This window comes from Bos mutus, chromosome 7 (assembly GCF_027580195.1).
Source record: "Bos mutus isolate GX-2022 chromosome 7, NWIPB_WYAK_1.1, whole genome shotgun sequence".
Classification (NCBI taxonomy): Eukaryota; Metazoa; Chordata; class Mammalia; order Artiodactyla; family Bovidae; genus Bos; species Bos mutus.
This window is the reverse complement of record NC_091623.1, coordinates 88,102,229-88,119,288: the sequence shown is the minus strand read 5'-3', so window position 1 is coordinate 88,119,288 and position 17,060 is coordinate 88,102,229. Positions and strand designations below refer to the sequence as shown.

The following is a 17,060-nucleotide window of genomic DNA, read 5'->3' as shown; positions in this document are numbered from 1 at the left end:
CGGAGAGCAAACCAGGGGTTAGGTCTGTGTGTATGCACTTTGGTGGAGCCTCTCACTGCCTCTAACCCACAGGCCACTAGTGGGGCACTTCTCTACACTGTGGCCAGTTGGTACAGAAGGGCTGACTCAATAACACAGTTGTCAAGATACATGGAGCTTTGGCACAGCCTTTTCTATGTAGTGATTTTTATTGATTTGTCAAAATATAAAAACACATGTTATTTAAAGCAGAGAGTATTTCACCCCATCCCTGATGTCACACTTATGTTGACAGGATTTCGGAATGTAATGCTCCTGGATTGAGCTAAGTGAGTAAGAAGTGACACTGGTAACTGCTGGGACCCAGAGTCTAACCAGCATCTGGTCTTCAGCCCAAATCAGAATATTCTTCATAATTTCAGGGTTATTCTTTGCTGTTCACAGCCACCTAGAGAATGTTGATCCAGAGGACAATTCACTCACCAGGTTGGAATTTTTACCAATTAAGGGAAAGGTTGATTCTGGGAAGCATATGCTATATATCCAAAGAGAGGGTCCTGGTGGTTGTGTGAGTGTGAAGAGGGATGTAAGATTCTTCCCATTCATGTCAAAGGTTCCTTGGGAGTTGTGGACAGTGGGAAGCTTTTCCCAGGGATCTTCCAGGAGTGGCTGAACCACTGGGCTTTCTGTATAACCTTTCAGTGAAGAGCAGATTGATATGAAAGAGCTGCTCCTCATAGCCTCCAGTCCCAGGAGACTCCTTCTGCTGACAGCCAGTGAGCCTGCAAAATGCCTGCCCTTGGCCACAAGCAAATTGAGTCCCTGAAGAGGTTTTTAGGTGTGATGTTCTGAAACAGTTGGAGATATAAAGGAAGGACACTGAATTTGTCCATGAGGCACATGAGGAGGGAGAGACATTGTCAGCACAGGAGTTCTGAAGGGGAAACCATACAACCCTAGAAGTCCCATGAGTTTGGGGCCAACCAACCAGAAGGGCTAGTCTGTTCCCCCTGCATCCCTGGAGAGCAGATGCAGATACCTCTCTTCTAGAGCCTTACAAATAGGTGTGGGTGGGCTTGACTTTAGCCTATTGCCCAACCAGTTTGGCACTTCTTTTTGGTGGTCAGTAAGCAATATTAAAATTTCCCAGAATTCTGGGATGGAGACACGATCCTGGGGTGCCAGCAGTTGCTGTTCCAGACTTATCCCTAAAATGGGGAAATGGGCTCTGGCCCAAAAAGCTATGAAGAGGAAGGACCAATGGCGGTCAGGAATCATGTTCATAAATGGGTTTACTAGTCCTTCCTTTCCCACAGCTTTAGACCTTAAAGCAGCAACTGAAATGGAAAGATTGACATGATAGCTAGTTAGAACAGTGGAAAAAATGACTTAGCAAATTAAGAACAACTCAGATCTCACCAACCAATCAGACGACAACAGAGAAATGAAGGCTACCACATTACGTTGGACTGTCATGTTTCCTTCGGCTCTTCTTGACTCACATTCTTGAGAGATCAAGAAATTATTACTAAAAACTGTAAGTCTAAAGAGGGGTGGCTAACATTTTTACAATACAGCTGAAGAAAATGAGAAACATATACAGAGAAGTTCAGTAACTTGCTCTTGCACATCACTGACCTGAATTCAGTGTCAAGCAATACAATCTTCAATTCACTTAAATTTTGTTCCTTTTATTCTGGCTTCTTTGAACCTACTGACTACTTGTTCATTGCCATTTCTTTTAAGAATGACTATAAGAACCATAGAATTTTGTGAATATGGAGAAGACAAGCACAAAGACATTGGACATACACTACAGTGTATAGATTGTACACTGGATGTGCACTGGACTATACACTTAATATACACTATACACTGACAGACACTGGACTGTACACTAGACACACTGGTGTACACTGGACGTACACTGGACATACACTGGACTGTACATTGCACAGTGGGATGTGCCCTTGGACTGTACACCAGGTGTACACTGGACTCTACGCCAGATGTGCATTTGAACTGTGCACCAAATATGTCCAGCTGTGTTCCAGATGTGCATTTGGGCTATGTGCCAGATATGTCCAGCTGTGTTCCAGCTGTAGTCCAGATGTATCCAGCTGTGTTCCAGATGTATCCAGCTGTGCGCTAGATGTGTCCAGCTGTGTGCCAGATGTGTCCAGCTGTGGTCCAGCTGTGGTCCAGCTGTATTCCAGCTGTGTTCAGCTGTGTGCCACATGTGTCCAGCTGTATTCCAGATGTGTCCAGATGTATCCAGCTGTGTTCCAGATGTGGACAGCTGTGTTCCAGATGTGCATTTGGGCTGTATGCCAGATGTAGCCAGCTGTGTTTCAGCTATGCACCAGCTGTGCCCTAGATGTGCGCTGGACTGTACACCACTGTATACAGTACAGTGGATTGTACATTACGTACACTGGACATACATTGGATGTACACTGGACTGTGCACTGCTATACACTGGACTGTGAAGAAATTTAAACAAGTACCAGCATGATGTTTCTGATATATCATGGGCACACATCCTTTGAACATATATATGCAAAATGGCCAGCTCTAATGATGTCAGGATTTAGTTCCTTTTGATTTTTCCTTGAGGTCTAGATAACATTAGTCTGCTTTCAATATCAAGGTGCCAAAAAAGTTTAAAGATCAACTTGCTTACATTTTTTTACAACCAAAGAGTGATTGATTCTAAATTATATAATGTATAGCTCAAAAACAAAACCCCCACAACTGAACTTAGCATAGATGTACATTTTTTTACCCATGATTCATGTTTTCCAAGAAGAAAATTTGGTGATAAACATTTGTAAAGAAGTTCTCAGAGTTCTGGGAACATTAAAAAATTAAGTTTCCCTTTCCCATGTATTAAAATGGTAATATCCTCTAATATGGATGAATATCACATAAATTATTCTGTACAAAAGTGTGGAGCCATTTAGTGTCAGAGTAAATTATTCCTTTATTCAGTTGCTCCTGAGGACATGATCAACATAGAGACTGTCCAGTCATGACCTTCAGTTAAAGAAGAGGCCTGATTATGTTCCACAGTATCTCTTCTTGAGAAGGGGTATTTTTCTAAGATGTGTTTTAAGATATCAAAAAGAATAAATTTTAAAATGGAAGGATTTTTATATTGGAAGGTGCTAAACTTTGCAATAGCTAGACAACCTCTCTCAACAAATTCCATTGGGCACTTCCTGTGTGCCTCTACAGGCTGAGTCTATGAAGGAAACAAGACAGTCTTTGCTGTCAAGTAGCTAAGAGTCTAATTTACAGGTACGGAAAATGGGAGGGAAGCATAGGCTTCCATGAGAGCTCAGAGGAGGAGGTGCAACAGTTTACTGACCTCTGGACAGTGAAGACTCTTTTGTAAAGACACTGCTTTAAAGGGTGGGCGTGCTTTGTTCTGTCCTGTATCATGCTGGCTAAGCAGGGGTTCCTGGTGAGACACATCGAATCCAATGACAGGCTATAGGTAAGAACCCCAGAGGGACAATCAACCCCATCAGGAGCCTCCCTGACAGTTACTGTATCACCCCTTGCATTGCTCATCCCTCAGCTTAGCACCCAAACCTACTGGATGTCCTCAGGGTAGGAGGATTCCATGTCATGCAAGGCAGAGGCAGCCCTAGAAGAAGAGGGACTGAGAATGTAGACTCAAGGTTGGGCCACCTGGGCTTGAATCTCAACCCCACAGCTGTATGACCTTGAATAAGTAACTTAAACCTTGAGCTTAAAAAAAAAATCTTTAGAGAGAATAAAGCATCATTTCATAAGCTGTTAGAAGGACTCAGTGAGATAATCAACTATAAAATGCTTAGAAGAGTGCCTTAAGTAACACAAAAGTGAACTACTTTCATCATTTTCTCAGGAAAATAAAACCAGTCTTAGAAATCCAGATTATGGAATAATTTGAAATGGCCTGGTGGTTTTGATTCTGAAAGAAAGATGAGTTTTAGATGTGGGGGCATATCTGCTCTCGGGCTTGTCTGCAGTAGGCTTAATATCCCCAGTGTTAAGCCAAGTGTCATTATTTGAGTACATATAGTTTCCATTGTAGAAACAATTCTGTAAGAAAACTACCCCTCCTCCCCACACCTGGGAAATAAGAAAGAAATCATTGTCTGTGTCAATTTGGATTCCATATCATGTATCTCTTGAGGGGATTGCAGAAAAGAAAAAATGGAGAACAGAGGCAGGTGTCTGGCTTGTTTTCCCATTAATGTTCAGCCTTTTGGATTGAACAGTCCTTTGAGATATAATCACTGCTTCTGGATTGTGCCACCTAGTTTCATTTCACTGCCATCCTTTTTACAATAGGTTCTTTTGGTTTTTCAAATAATTTTTCCTCAATATAAAAGCATCGTTTGCAGTATTATCCACTAGTCCTCTTACTCACCATATTTGTACTCTTCCTTTCAGGTATCCCTTGTTTTAAGCAAGTCTGATTAATTCCTATTTATGAATTTCAAATATCTTTGTATAGATAGAATCTGTACTCTCTATATACACAAAAACTCCTATTTATATAACAGATAAGTTAGCACTGGGGATTTGTTCCCGTTAGAACACATTTTCCTCAAATGCTGACTTCCATTTTAGTGCATTTTAAATTGTTTCATTTGAAAACTAACCATCACCACATATTCTGGTAGAAGGCTGCTGAGAATATACCTGGGGAGGGGTGGGCCCTGGGGCACCCTTTGGGACAGAAAGCTGGGAAGCCCGCAGGGCAGGAGAGAGCAGTCTGAGACATGTCCTTTCCATCACAGGGTTTGACACCAGTATCTTGCCCATCTGCAAGGACTCCCTGGGCTGGATGTTCAACAAGTTGGATATGAACTATGACCTCCTGCTTGACCATTCAGAGATCAACGCCATCTACCTGGATAAGTACGAGCCCTGTATCAAGCCTCTCTTCAATTCCTGTGATTCCTTCAAGGATGGCAAGCTCTCTAACAATGAGTGGTGCTACTGCTTCCAGAAGCCTGGAGGTAAGGCGGGAGGGAAGTGGGGCCCAGTGGCCAGGGCCGCCATGCTGGGTAGGGAAGGGCCATCTATCATGCACTGGAGAGACAGAAAGGAGCAGCAGGCAGAAAAACACAGCTAGGGAACAATACATTCCTCCATCTGATGGAATGCTAAAAGGCTCATTTCTCTTAACTGATCTCCACTTTCAGCATGGTAGAGAAAACCCAAGAACATAATCAAGGAATGTGTTATTCCAGTCCTCCTTTTAGGAAAATCTTTTAACCTTTGTGCCTTAGCTTTTCCATCTGTAAAGTGGGTGTAGAAACCTGTTACATAATTTCCAAGGTCAGTGTAAGATTCTTAATGTCTTTATTTTTTATACATTTTCTTCAGATTACGTTCTTGTGTGTTTGTTTTTAGTAGGGACTCTCTCTATACAAATATATTAGAATTGTTCTAGTCATATGTATTGCAAATAGTTTATTTTTCCCCCAATTATGACTTTGTGTGTTTTTCCTAAGAAGAAATTTTAAGTTTTAAGATAGTCAAATTTCTCTGTCTATATTTTAGGGATTCTGAGAACCTATACAGCTTATGTTAAGCTTACATAGGCATTTCCCACTGTGAGATAGTAAAACAATTTCCTTTTGTTTTCTTTAGTCCCTTTGTGGATTTTTTTTTTAATTGAAATTTCTTATCATTTTAGTTTTTTGTGTGTATAGTCAAGCAGGGTCCCTATCCTTGGAGATAGCACACTACTTGCCCACTTGTCATTTATTGACTAGCCCATCTTTCCCATTCTAATTTGAAATGCTTCCTCTATCATTTATACAACTCCTATATGTTATATATATATGTCTATTTCTGGGTGCTCTGCCCTATTAATCGACATGTTTTATTATTTAGTGGTCCATTCTCTTCTCCCCTTCATGGATCACGGCCTTATCATGGCAAAGGCACTTGATCACTCAATGAAGCCATGAGCCATACCATGTAGGGCCACCCAAGACGGATGGGTCATAGTGAAGAGTTTTGACAAAACACGGTCCATTGCAGGAGGAAATGGAAATCCATTCCAGTGTTCTTGCCTAGGGAACCCCATGGACAGTATGAAAAGGCAAAAAGATATGAGCCCCCCAGGTCAGAACGCGTCCAAGATGCTACTGCAGAAGACCAGAGGGCAATTACTAACAGCTCCAAAAAGAATGAAGCATCTGGGCCAAAGCAGAAACAAATGCTGAGTGTGGATGTGTCTGGTGGTAAAAGTAAAGTCTGATGCTGTAAAAAATAATATTGCATAGGAAACTGGAATGTTAGGTCCATGAATCAAGGTAAACTGGAGGTAGCCAAGCAGGAGAGACTGAACATTGACATTTTAGGAATCAGTAAACTAAAATGAAAGAAGCAAAAAGCAAAGGAGAAAAGGAAATATATAAGCATCTGAATGCAGAGTTCCAAAGAATAGCAAGAAGAGATAAGAAAGTGTCCTCAGCGATCAATGCAAACAAATAGAGGAAAACAACAGAATGAGAAAGACTAGAGATCTCTTCAGAAAATTAGAGATACCAAGGGAACATTTCATGCAAAGATGGACTCAATAAAGGACAGAAATGGTATGGACCTAATAGAAGCAGAAGATATTAGGAAGAGGTGGCAAGAATACACAGAAGAACTGTAGAAAAAAGATCTTCATGACCCAGATAATCACGATGGTGTGATCACTCACCTAGAGCCAGACATCCTGAAATGTGAAGTCAAGTGGGCCTTAGAAAGCATCACTATGAACAAAGCTAGTGGAGGTAATGGAATTCCAGTGGAGCTATTCCAAATCCTGAAAGATGATGCTGTGAAAGTGCTGCACTCAATATGCCAGCAAATTTGGAAAACTCAGCAGTGGCCACAGGACTCATTAGTAGTCATTCCAATCCCAAAGAAGGGCAATGCCAAAGAATGCTCAAACTACTGCACAATTGCACTCATCTCACATGCTAGTAAAGTAATGCTCAAAATTCTCCAAGCCAGGCTTCAGCAATACATGAACCGTGAACTTCCAGATGTTCAAGCTGGTTTTAGAAAAGGCAGAGGAACCAGAGATCAAATTGCCAACATCTGCTGGATCATTGAAAAAGCAAGAGAGTTCCAGAAAAACATCTATTTCTGCTTTATTGACTATGCCAAAGCCTTTGACTGTGTGGATCACAATAAACTGTGGAAAATTCTGAAAGAGATGGGAATACCAGACCACCTGACCTGCCTCTTGAGAAATTTGTATGCAGGTCAGAAAGCAACAGTTAGAACTGGACGTGGAACAACAGACTGGTTCCAAATAGGAAAAGGAGTACGTCAAGGCTGTATATTGTCACCCTGCTTATTTAATTTATATGCAGAGTACATCATGAGAAACTCTGGGCTGGAAGAAACACAAGCTGCAATCAAGATTGCCGGGAGAAATATCAATAACTTCAGATATGCAGATGACACCACCCTTATGGCAGAAAGGGAAGAGGAACTAAAAAGCCTCTTGATGAAAGTGAAAGAGGACGGTGAAAAAGTTGGCTTAAAGCTCAACATTCAGAAAACTAAGATCATGGCAAGTAGATGGGAAAACAGTGGAAATAGTGGCTGATTTTATTTTGCTGGGCTCCAAAATCACTGCAGATGGCAATTGCAGCCATGAAATTAAAAGACACTTACTCCTTGGAAGGAAAGTTATGACCAACCTAGATAGCATATTAAAAAGCAGAGAAATTACTTTGTCAACAAAGGTCTATCTAGTCAAGGCTATGGTTTTTCCAGTGGTCATGTATGGATGTGAGAGTTGGACTATAAAGAAAGCTGAGCCACGAAGAATGGATGCTTTTGAACTGTGGTGTTGGAGAGGACTCTTGAGAGTCCCTTGGACTGCAAGGAGATCCAACCAGTCCATCCTAAAGGAGATCAGTCCTCGGTGTTCATTGGAAGGACTGATGTTGAAGCTGAAACTCCAATATTTTGGCCACCTAATGTGAAGAGCTGACTCATTGAAAAAGACCCTGAAGCTGGGAAAGATTGAGGGCAGGAGGAGAAGGGGACAACAGAGGATGAGATGGTAGGATGGCATCACCAACTCAATGGACATGGGTTTGAGTAAACTTTGGGAGCTGGTGATGGACAGGGAGGCCTGGTGTGCTGTGGTTCATGGGGTCGCAAAGAGTCGGATATGACTGAGCGACTGAACTGGAACTGGATGCCCCAACCCACCGATACCTAAGAAGCTGAAGTTGACCAGTTCTATGAAGACCTACAACATCTTCTACAACTAACACAAAAGAAGATGTCCTTTTCATCACTGGGGATTGCAATGCCAAAGTAGGAAGTCAGCAGATACTCAGAAGAACAGGCAGGTTGGACCTTGGAATACAAAATTAAGCAGGGCAGAGGCTAACAGAGTTTTGTCAAGAGAATGCATTGGTCATAACAAACACCTTTTCCCAACAACATAGGAGACAACTCTACACATGGACATTACCAGATGGTCAATAGTGAAATCAGATTGATTATGTTCTTTGCAGCTGAAGATGGAGAAGCTCTATACAGTCAGCAAAAACAAGACTGGGAGCTGACTGTGGCTCATATCATCAGCTTCTTACTGAAAAATTCAGGCTTAAATTGAAGAAGGTAGGCAAAACTACTAGGCCATTTAGGTATGATCTAAATCAAATCCCTTATGTGATTATATAATGGAGGTGATGAATGGATTCAACAGATTTTATCTGGCAGACAGATTGCCTGAAGAACTATGGACAGGTTTGTACCATTGTACAGGAGGCAGTGACCAAAATCATGTCCAAGAAAAAGAAATGCAAGATGGCAAGGTGGTTGTCTAGGAGACTTTGCAGATAGTTGAGGAAAGAAGAGAAGCAAAAGGCATGGGAGAAAGGGAAAGATATACCCAACTGAATGTAGCGTTCCAAAGAAGAGCAAGGAGAGAGAAGAAGGCCTTCTTAAATGAACAATGCAAAGAAATAGAGGAAAACAATATCATTGGAAAGACTAGAGATCTCTTTAAGAAAATTGGATATATCAAGAGAACATTTCATGCAGGGATGGGAATCAAAAAGGACAGAAGTGGTAAGGACCTAAAAGAAGCAGAAGAGATTAAGCAGCAATGACAAGAATACACAGAAGAACTTGACAAAAAGGTCTTAATGAACCAGATAACTATGATGATGTGCTCACTCACCTAATGCTGGATATCCTGGAGTGTGAAGTCAAGTCGGTCTTAGGAAGCATTGCTGCCAGTAAAGCTAGTGGCAGTGATGGAATTCCAGCTGACTGATTTAAAATCCAAAAGTTGATGCTGTTAAAGTGCTGCACCCAGCATGTCAGCAAATTTGAAAAACTCAGCAGTGGCCACGGGACTAGAAATGGTCAGTTTTCATTCCAATCCCAAAGAAAGGCATTGCCAAAGAATGATCAATCTACCATATAATTGCACTCACTTCACATGATAGCAAGGTTATGCTCAAAATCCTTTAAGGTAGGCTTCAACAATATGTAAACTGAGAATTTCCAAATGTACAGGCTGGGTTTTGAAAAGGCAGAGGAACCAAAGATCAAACTGCCAGCATCCATTGGATCATGGAGAAAGCAAGGGAGTTCCAGAAAAGCATCTACTTCTGCTTCACTACTTTGGGCTTGCCTTGTGGCTCAGCTGGTAAAGAATCTGCCTGCAATGTGGGAGACCTGGGTTCAGTCCCTAGGTTGGGAAGATCCCCTGGAGAAGGGAAAGGATACCCACTCCAGTGTTCTGGCCTAGAGAATTCCATGGACTATATAGTCCATGGGGTTGCAAAGAGTCAGGCATGACTGAGTGACGTTCACTTCACTGCTTCACTGACTGTGCTAAAGCCTTAGACTGTGTGTATCACAACAAACTGTGGAAAATTCTTAAAGAGATAGGAGTACCAGACCACCTTACCTGTCTCCTGAGAAACCTGTATCTTGGTCAGGAAGCAACAGTTAGAACCAGACATGGAACAACGGACTGGTTTAAAATTGGGAAAGGAGTACAACAAGGCTATATATTGTCACTCTGCTTATTTAACTTATATGCAGCATACATCATGAGAAATGCCAGAGTGATGAATCACAAGCTGGAATCAAGATTGCCAGGAGAAACATCAACCACCTTAGATATGCAGATGATACCATTCTAATGGCAGAAAATGTAGAGGAACTATTGATGAGGGTGAAAGAAGACAGTGAAAAAGCTGGCTTGAAACTCAACATTCAAAAAACTAGGATCATGGCATACACTCTCATCACTTCATGGCAAATAGAAGTGGAAAAGTAGAAGCAATAACAGATTTTATTTTCTTGGGCTCCGAAATTACTGTGGACAATGACTACAGTCATGAAATTAAAAGATGCTTGCTCCTTGGAAGAAAAGCTATGGCAAACCTAGACAGCATACTAAAAAGCAAAGACATCACTTTTCCAACCAAGGTCCATGTAGTCCAAGCTATAGCTTTTCTAGTGGTCATATACAGATGTGAGATTTGGATCATTTAGAATGCTGTTGTTTTTCAGTCACTAAGTTGTGTCCAATTCTTTGCAACGCCATGAACTGCAGCATGCTAGGCCTCCTTGTCCTTCACCATCTCCCAGAGTTTGCTCAAACTCATGTCCATTGAGTTGATGAGGCCATCCAACCATCTCATCCTCTGTTGCCCCCTTCTCCTCCTGCCCTCAATCTTTCCCAGCTTCAGGACCTTTTCCAGTGAGTCAGTCCTTCACATCAGGTGGCCCAAGTATTGCAGCTTCATCTTCAGCATCAGTCCTTCTACTGAATATTCAGGGTTGATTTCCTTAGGGATTGACTAGTTTGACCTCCTTGTTGTTCAAGGGACTCTCAAGAGTCTTTCCCAGTACCACAATTTTAAAGCATCAATTTTTTGGCCTTCTTTATGGTTCAACTCTCACATCCACAAATGACTACTGAAAAAACCATAACTTTGACTTACAGGTCTTGGTCGGCAAAGTGATATCTCTGCTTTTTAGTATGCTGTCTAGGTTTGTCACAGCTTTTTTCCCTAGGAGCAAACATCTTTTAATTTCATGCCTGGAGTCACTGTCTGCAGGGATTTTGGAGCCCAAGAAAATAAAATTTGTCACTGTTTCTACATTTTCCCCATCTATTTTCCAAGAAGTTATGGGAGTGGATGCCATGATCTTAGTTTTTTGAATGTTGAGTTTCAAGCCAGTTTTTTCACACTCCTCTTTCACCCTCATCAAGAAGCTCTTTAGTTCCTCTTTGATTTCTGCCATTAGAAAAGAAATCTGAGCACCGAAGAATTTATGCTTTCAAATTGTGGTGCTTCAGAAGGCTCTTGAGAGTCCCTTGCAAAGCAAGGAGATCAAACCAGTCAATCCTAAAGGAAATCAACACTGAATATTCATTAGAAGGACTGATGTTGAAGCTAAAGCTCTAATACTTTGGCCACCTGATGCAAAGAGCTGACTCATTGGAAAAGATCCTGATGCTGGGAAAGATTGATGGCAAAAGGAGAAGGGGGCAACAGATGATATAGTGAGATAGCATCAATGACTCAATGGATATAAATGAGCAAACTCAGGAAGATAGTGAAGGACAGGGAAGCCTGGTGAATTGCCATCCATGGGATCGCAAAGAGCTGGACTTAGTGACTGAGCAACAACCACCACCACAGCCTCCTACCATTAATCATTTTATCAGAATTCTCCTGAATATTCTTGTTTTTATGTTTATTGTTATATGTCCTGTAGGTTTGAACTCTTTGAATTTTATAATCAGTTTATTCCATTTAAAAATCTTACTGGTATTTCTTTAGATCAGACAAAATTAGAGAGAGTTGAGAGCTATACAATATTGACTCCTTTTATCCTAGAACACTGTTTGTCTGTTAACCAGTGGAGCTATAAGTTTTGTTCTCACAGATATACTTCCCTTGTGTTTATTATTGTTGCCAGTGTAAACAAAATCCATTTTTCTCATTTTATTTATGATACTTATTCTGGTTGGCTTCCTTGAATTTTTCAGGTGTGCAGTCATATTATCTGGAAAGAGTGATAATTTTTTTCTCTTTTCAATTTTTATACCTCATTTATTTCTCTTTTCTAATCACATCAGCTGGCCCTTCCACATCGGTGTTAATAACAGCCATGATTTTTACTTCAATAGGAATGCTTGTAGTGGTTCATCATTAACCATAATGATAGCTTTGGGCTTGAGTTCATAGAAAATCATGTGGTTTTAGCCCCAGAGTCCAGGTGGGGGCTGAGTGAGAAGCAACGTCTCAGGTCTAATGATCACCTGGGGGTGTAATGCCAGGCCCCGAGAATGAGGTGACTGCCTTAATCAGAGGTATGTAAGTGCCCTGAGAATCAGAATGTTATGGTTTTTGTGGGAAGACTGTGAGCAAATAGCAGAGCCTCCCAGGGCCATAGCAACTGCAATGGCAGGTCATGGTAAAATTTGAGATTACTGAGATCCCCCTTCTTTTTGCTTGGAGTGGAAGTCTAAAGGGTACCACACACTTCCATATGCCCTCTTTAGCCATGTGGCTCCAACTCTATCAGCCCTGCACTTGAGTTTGTTTGTAACGGCATTTGTTTTTTAAATGAAGACTTGGAAGCTGAGCATGATAAAGAGACTGGTCCAAAGTATTAATACTTAGCTAGGAGGTGGCAGAATTCAGAGTTAAAGTCTTATTCTTCTATACTCACTGCTTCTCAATATCTCTTCTGTACCTTCAGAGTTGTCCTCGGAGACCTATGTTTGACTTTGCTGGGGTAGTGAGTCATGAAGTCAGAAGTAGCCATTGTAATCCTATTTCTATCCTGCAGCAAGACGTGGGGTAGATTAAGTTTTTGTCCCAGTCTGTGGATTCAGCACATGTACCCACTAATAACCTTTCATCCTGGTTCTCAGCTCATATAATCTTGGCTGACAGGAGACTTTTTCTTATATGCTCAGTCGCTCAGTCGTGTCCAATTCTTTGCAACCCCATGGACTGTAGCCAGCCAGGCTCCTCTGTCCGTGGAATTTTCTAGGCAAGAATACTGGAGCGGGTTGCCATTTCCTACTCCAGAGGATCTTCTTGACCCAGGGAGCGAACATGAGTGGTCTCTTGTGTGTCTTGTATTGGCACACAGATTCTTTGCCACCATACCACCTGAGGTGGTAAATATGAGGAAGTAAATAATGAAATCACCCTACTAGACAGTTGATATCTGCTTAAACTGGTGGTGAGAAGAAAGATTCCTATACATGCAAATAGCCCCCAAATACTATTTTAAGTACCTAGTGGTATACGATGTTTTTTTTTAAATTAGTAACACTAATGGCCTGAATTTGTTTTGCTGCATAGTAACAGCAGATGGAGTAATTCCACTCCCAGGTGTGTCATTGTCTACATTTCACGTCAAGAGTGAAGCCAATCATTAGAGATTATATCCCTTACCATCTGGAAACTGACTTTCATAAATTATTTTTTAGGTCTCCCTTGCCAGAATGAAATGAACAGGATCCAGAAGTTGAGCAAGGGGAAAAGCCTGTTGGGTAAGTACCATTTCTTGCTACTAATTTAAACTAATTAAACCATCCATGTAATATCTAGCACAGCAATGGTTATTCAATTAGGGACCAGTGCTTTGTGAAAGAAATGCCTCATTTTACCCAAGACAAGGTTCTTCTAGGGAGCTGGTAATATGCCACAGGCCACAGGACATACTCTTGAGGATCAGAGAGGTGGCTGAGAAATGCTACATGCTCCATCAGTTGGAAGAGAGATCAAAGGTAAGCCCAGGACCAGTGGGCAGGTCACCAGAGCTGAAATTGAGCACTCTCTTTACTGCTAACTCCTCCCTGATCTTGGATTTTTTTTTTTTTTCTTTCAAGTATGGCCATTAAATGCAGTTCTCAAGTGTTCCAAGTTAAAATGATAAAATCTATAAATTACAGAATTTCCTATATTCCTCAGATCAAGTTGTCCATTCAAGGAGGAAGATGAGCTGATTCCCTTCTAAATTTACCAGACAGGGTCCAAGGACTTGAGTGTACTTCAACACATTTCTGTTTCATCTGCATGATCCCTGGACCCTGTCTCTACATTTCTCCTCTTACCTTTTATCCAAACATTGAGGCGGAAGCTAGTGGGGGTGTGTGTGTGTGTGTGTATTTCCCTGGCACGCACATCTGTGGCTTGCTGTTGAAGGTTCCCTTTTGCCCCATACCCTCCTTTCTGCAGCACTCAAGTGTAGTTGTGGTACTTAGACCAGTACTGCTGAGATAATCACAGACACCTCATTTGTTTGCCCAAAAAGAGCCTGCATTGCTTTCATTGCTTTTTAAAAAAAGAACTGACAGCCACAACACAATAATTCAGGATTATTCTCGTTAAGCATTCAGGAGCAGGTGCATCCCCTAAACAGCCTGCCATTTCAGGCAGTTATCTCTTTATTTTCTTGAAGGAAATGGGCAAGGTTGTTGCAGATTGTCAAATGGAGATGGTCTGAGAACTTGGGCCATTTCTCTTCATCTGATTTTTGGGTCACCTCAAAGTGGATCTTATTTCTTCCTTCTACTTTTAAAAATTACTTACTTCACTGGCTTGCCTCAGACTTTCCATTTCTGATAACACCCTTTTCTACTCACCAAGAACTCAAGAGTTTTGTAATCTGGACATGAGTGTAGGTTCTTCCCTGATGTTGAAAGACATAAAGGCATCTTTCTGGATCTCTCTTCCATGGGGCTTTCCTCCAGTGCAAGGACTTGTGTTTAATGATCTGATGCTTCCACATGGGAGGTTATTTTGGGTTTTAGTGATGTGCTTAAGAGAACTAATAGTGCTGTTTTAAAAAATTATTTTGGATATATGGATATCTTCTTACTGCTTCATTAATAATGATATATTTGTAAAGTAATGTGGTCTGAGATAATATATCTCATCTTTTATTTTCTCCAGTTCATAGGAATAAAAGGCCTACTTCTTTCCTACTGTGAATCCCACCTAGTTTTGAAACACACGTTATCACACCTCTCTACATAAGGGATATTATTCTAGCTGACTCATAAAAATACCATTTATCTGCCTACAAATTATTTTTTTGCATGGGGAAATCTAATATAATAAATGTGTATTCAGGGGCATTCACAGTCTGAGCAAAAACAAGCAATAACAAATTATAATCAGGTATAATTACTGCCTACTTAGGAAAAATGATAATTTTATTACATTATAGATATAGAACAGCACCTGCTTCTAACCATCCTGGGGGCTCAACCTGGTATTTTTTTTTTTTTTTTTTTTGCTCTATTAAGTGCTCTTGTTTTCCAACTGCAGCTCAAGGGTAAGGATCAGCATTTCCTCAGCTTTCTATTGGTTTGCAAAATCTTCCCTGATTTTTGTTTATTGAAAGCATCATCTTTTTCCCCCTTCCTCCTGTTCCCTGCTGACCAGGAGTGCTGTGCACCGACTGAACATCTAATTTAGAATATGAGCACTACTTCTTTGTGGCACCAGCAGAATTACTTTTCACTGGGGGAAATGTCCTTTCTGTGATCTCATTTGATCTTTGGGAGCCTAGTCATCTTGGAATAGTGATCAGTGTTTGTTTGAGTAGTTGCTAGAATTGAGTAGTTTGAGTAGTAGCTGGATCTGAAGTTACTGCCTGCCTTATTACCCTTCTTTCCAGATCTAGTCTGAGAAATAAATGGTATATTTAAAAACAATCATTCTAAAAAAACCCACAAAATTAGGCAGTAGAAATCTGAGGATGGAGGTCTCTGCTTATCACTCTAGATGACTGACATATAATGTTACTACTTAGATAACTCTGAGGAGAATTATCCCCTAGTAGATGAGCACACAATCATCAAACACATCCTGAGAAAAATGAAAAAAAAAAAAACTTGTCATAACTAAATATTACCTACAGAAAACTTGTCATAACTAAATATTACCTACAGTTGAGTAAGAATCAGATTGGTATCACTAATTTAAGAGGAGAAAATCACTTTGAACTGGAAATATTAAATTTATCTCAGTGATCATCCAAGTGTGATAACAGAGAGATTCTCAAACCACAGATTCAGTAAGCTTACTAACCCAAGACTTACTAAAATATCACTAAAGGTTTTAATATACAGAAGACATAATTCCAGAAAGAAGTATTTCTTTTCCACATTTTATCTCAAAAAGGCATGCTGCTAAATCTAAATAAATAAGAACAATAAAAAATATTTTGATAGCATGGTAGAATCAACATTTCAGACTGTTGGGGTCAGTGAAAAAATATGTTAATCTGTGTTTTCTTTTATTTCTGAATAAATAAAAAGCTTAACTTTAGAGCTTATTAGGGAAAATATACTTCTGTGTATTTTAAGGTAACAATAAAAATACTGGGAAAATAATATATAGTTTTTAAATGTATGAAAACCATGGAAAAAAGAAAATTTGATCATTTCAACGAAAAGAAGGAAAGAGGGAAGATAGGAAACACGAAGTACAGTGGTAGATATAAAAACAAGCATATATCTGTAATCACAATAAATGTGAGCGAGCCAAACTCATTTATTATGAGACAGAGACTATTAAAAGCTGCCTACTTTGTTTTCAGTTCTTAAGAGAACGATGTAATATTATCTTGCTGAAATGTTTCTTTTACTATACTATTACTATGTCTCAACAGGTATACCTATAATTTTAAAACAAAATGTAACATTATAACAATTGCAACTATATATGTACCCAACATAGGAGCTGAAAGTGAAGTCACTCAGTCAGGTCCGACTCTTAGTGACCCCATGGACTGCAGCCTACCAGGCTCCTCCGTCCATGGGATTTTCCAGGCAAGAGTACTGGAGTGGGGTGCCATTGCACTGCAATATATAAGGAAAATATTAATAGCCATAAAAGGAGAAATTGATAGTGACACAGTAAAAGTAAGGGACTTTAACAGATGATCCAGACACAAAATCAATAAGGAAACACAGACCTTGGATGATACATTAGACCAGATGGACTTTATTTATAGAACATTGTATCTAAAAGTAGAAGAATACA

The 17,060-nt window shown here is 40.4% G+C and overlaps 1 protein-coding gene across 1 annotated transcript in view; it reads left to right on the top strand.

The window, feature by feature from the left end:
- The window catches only part of SPOCK1 (SPARC (osteonectin), cwcv and kazal like domains proteoglycan 1), a 583,379-nt gene that overhangs the window by 553,149 nt on the left and 13,170 nt on the right, over positions 1-17,060 (top strand). Inside the window, exons 8-9 of the mRNA XM_070374382.1 lie at positions 4,776-4,997; positions 13,493-13,555. Coding sequence (XP_070230483.1) covers positions 4,776-4,997; positions 13,493-13,555 — 285 coding nt within the window. The remainder of the gene's footprint in view (positions 1-4,775; positions 4,998-13,492; positions 13,556-17,060) is intronic.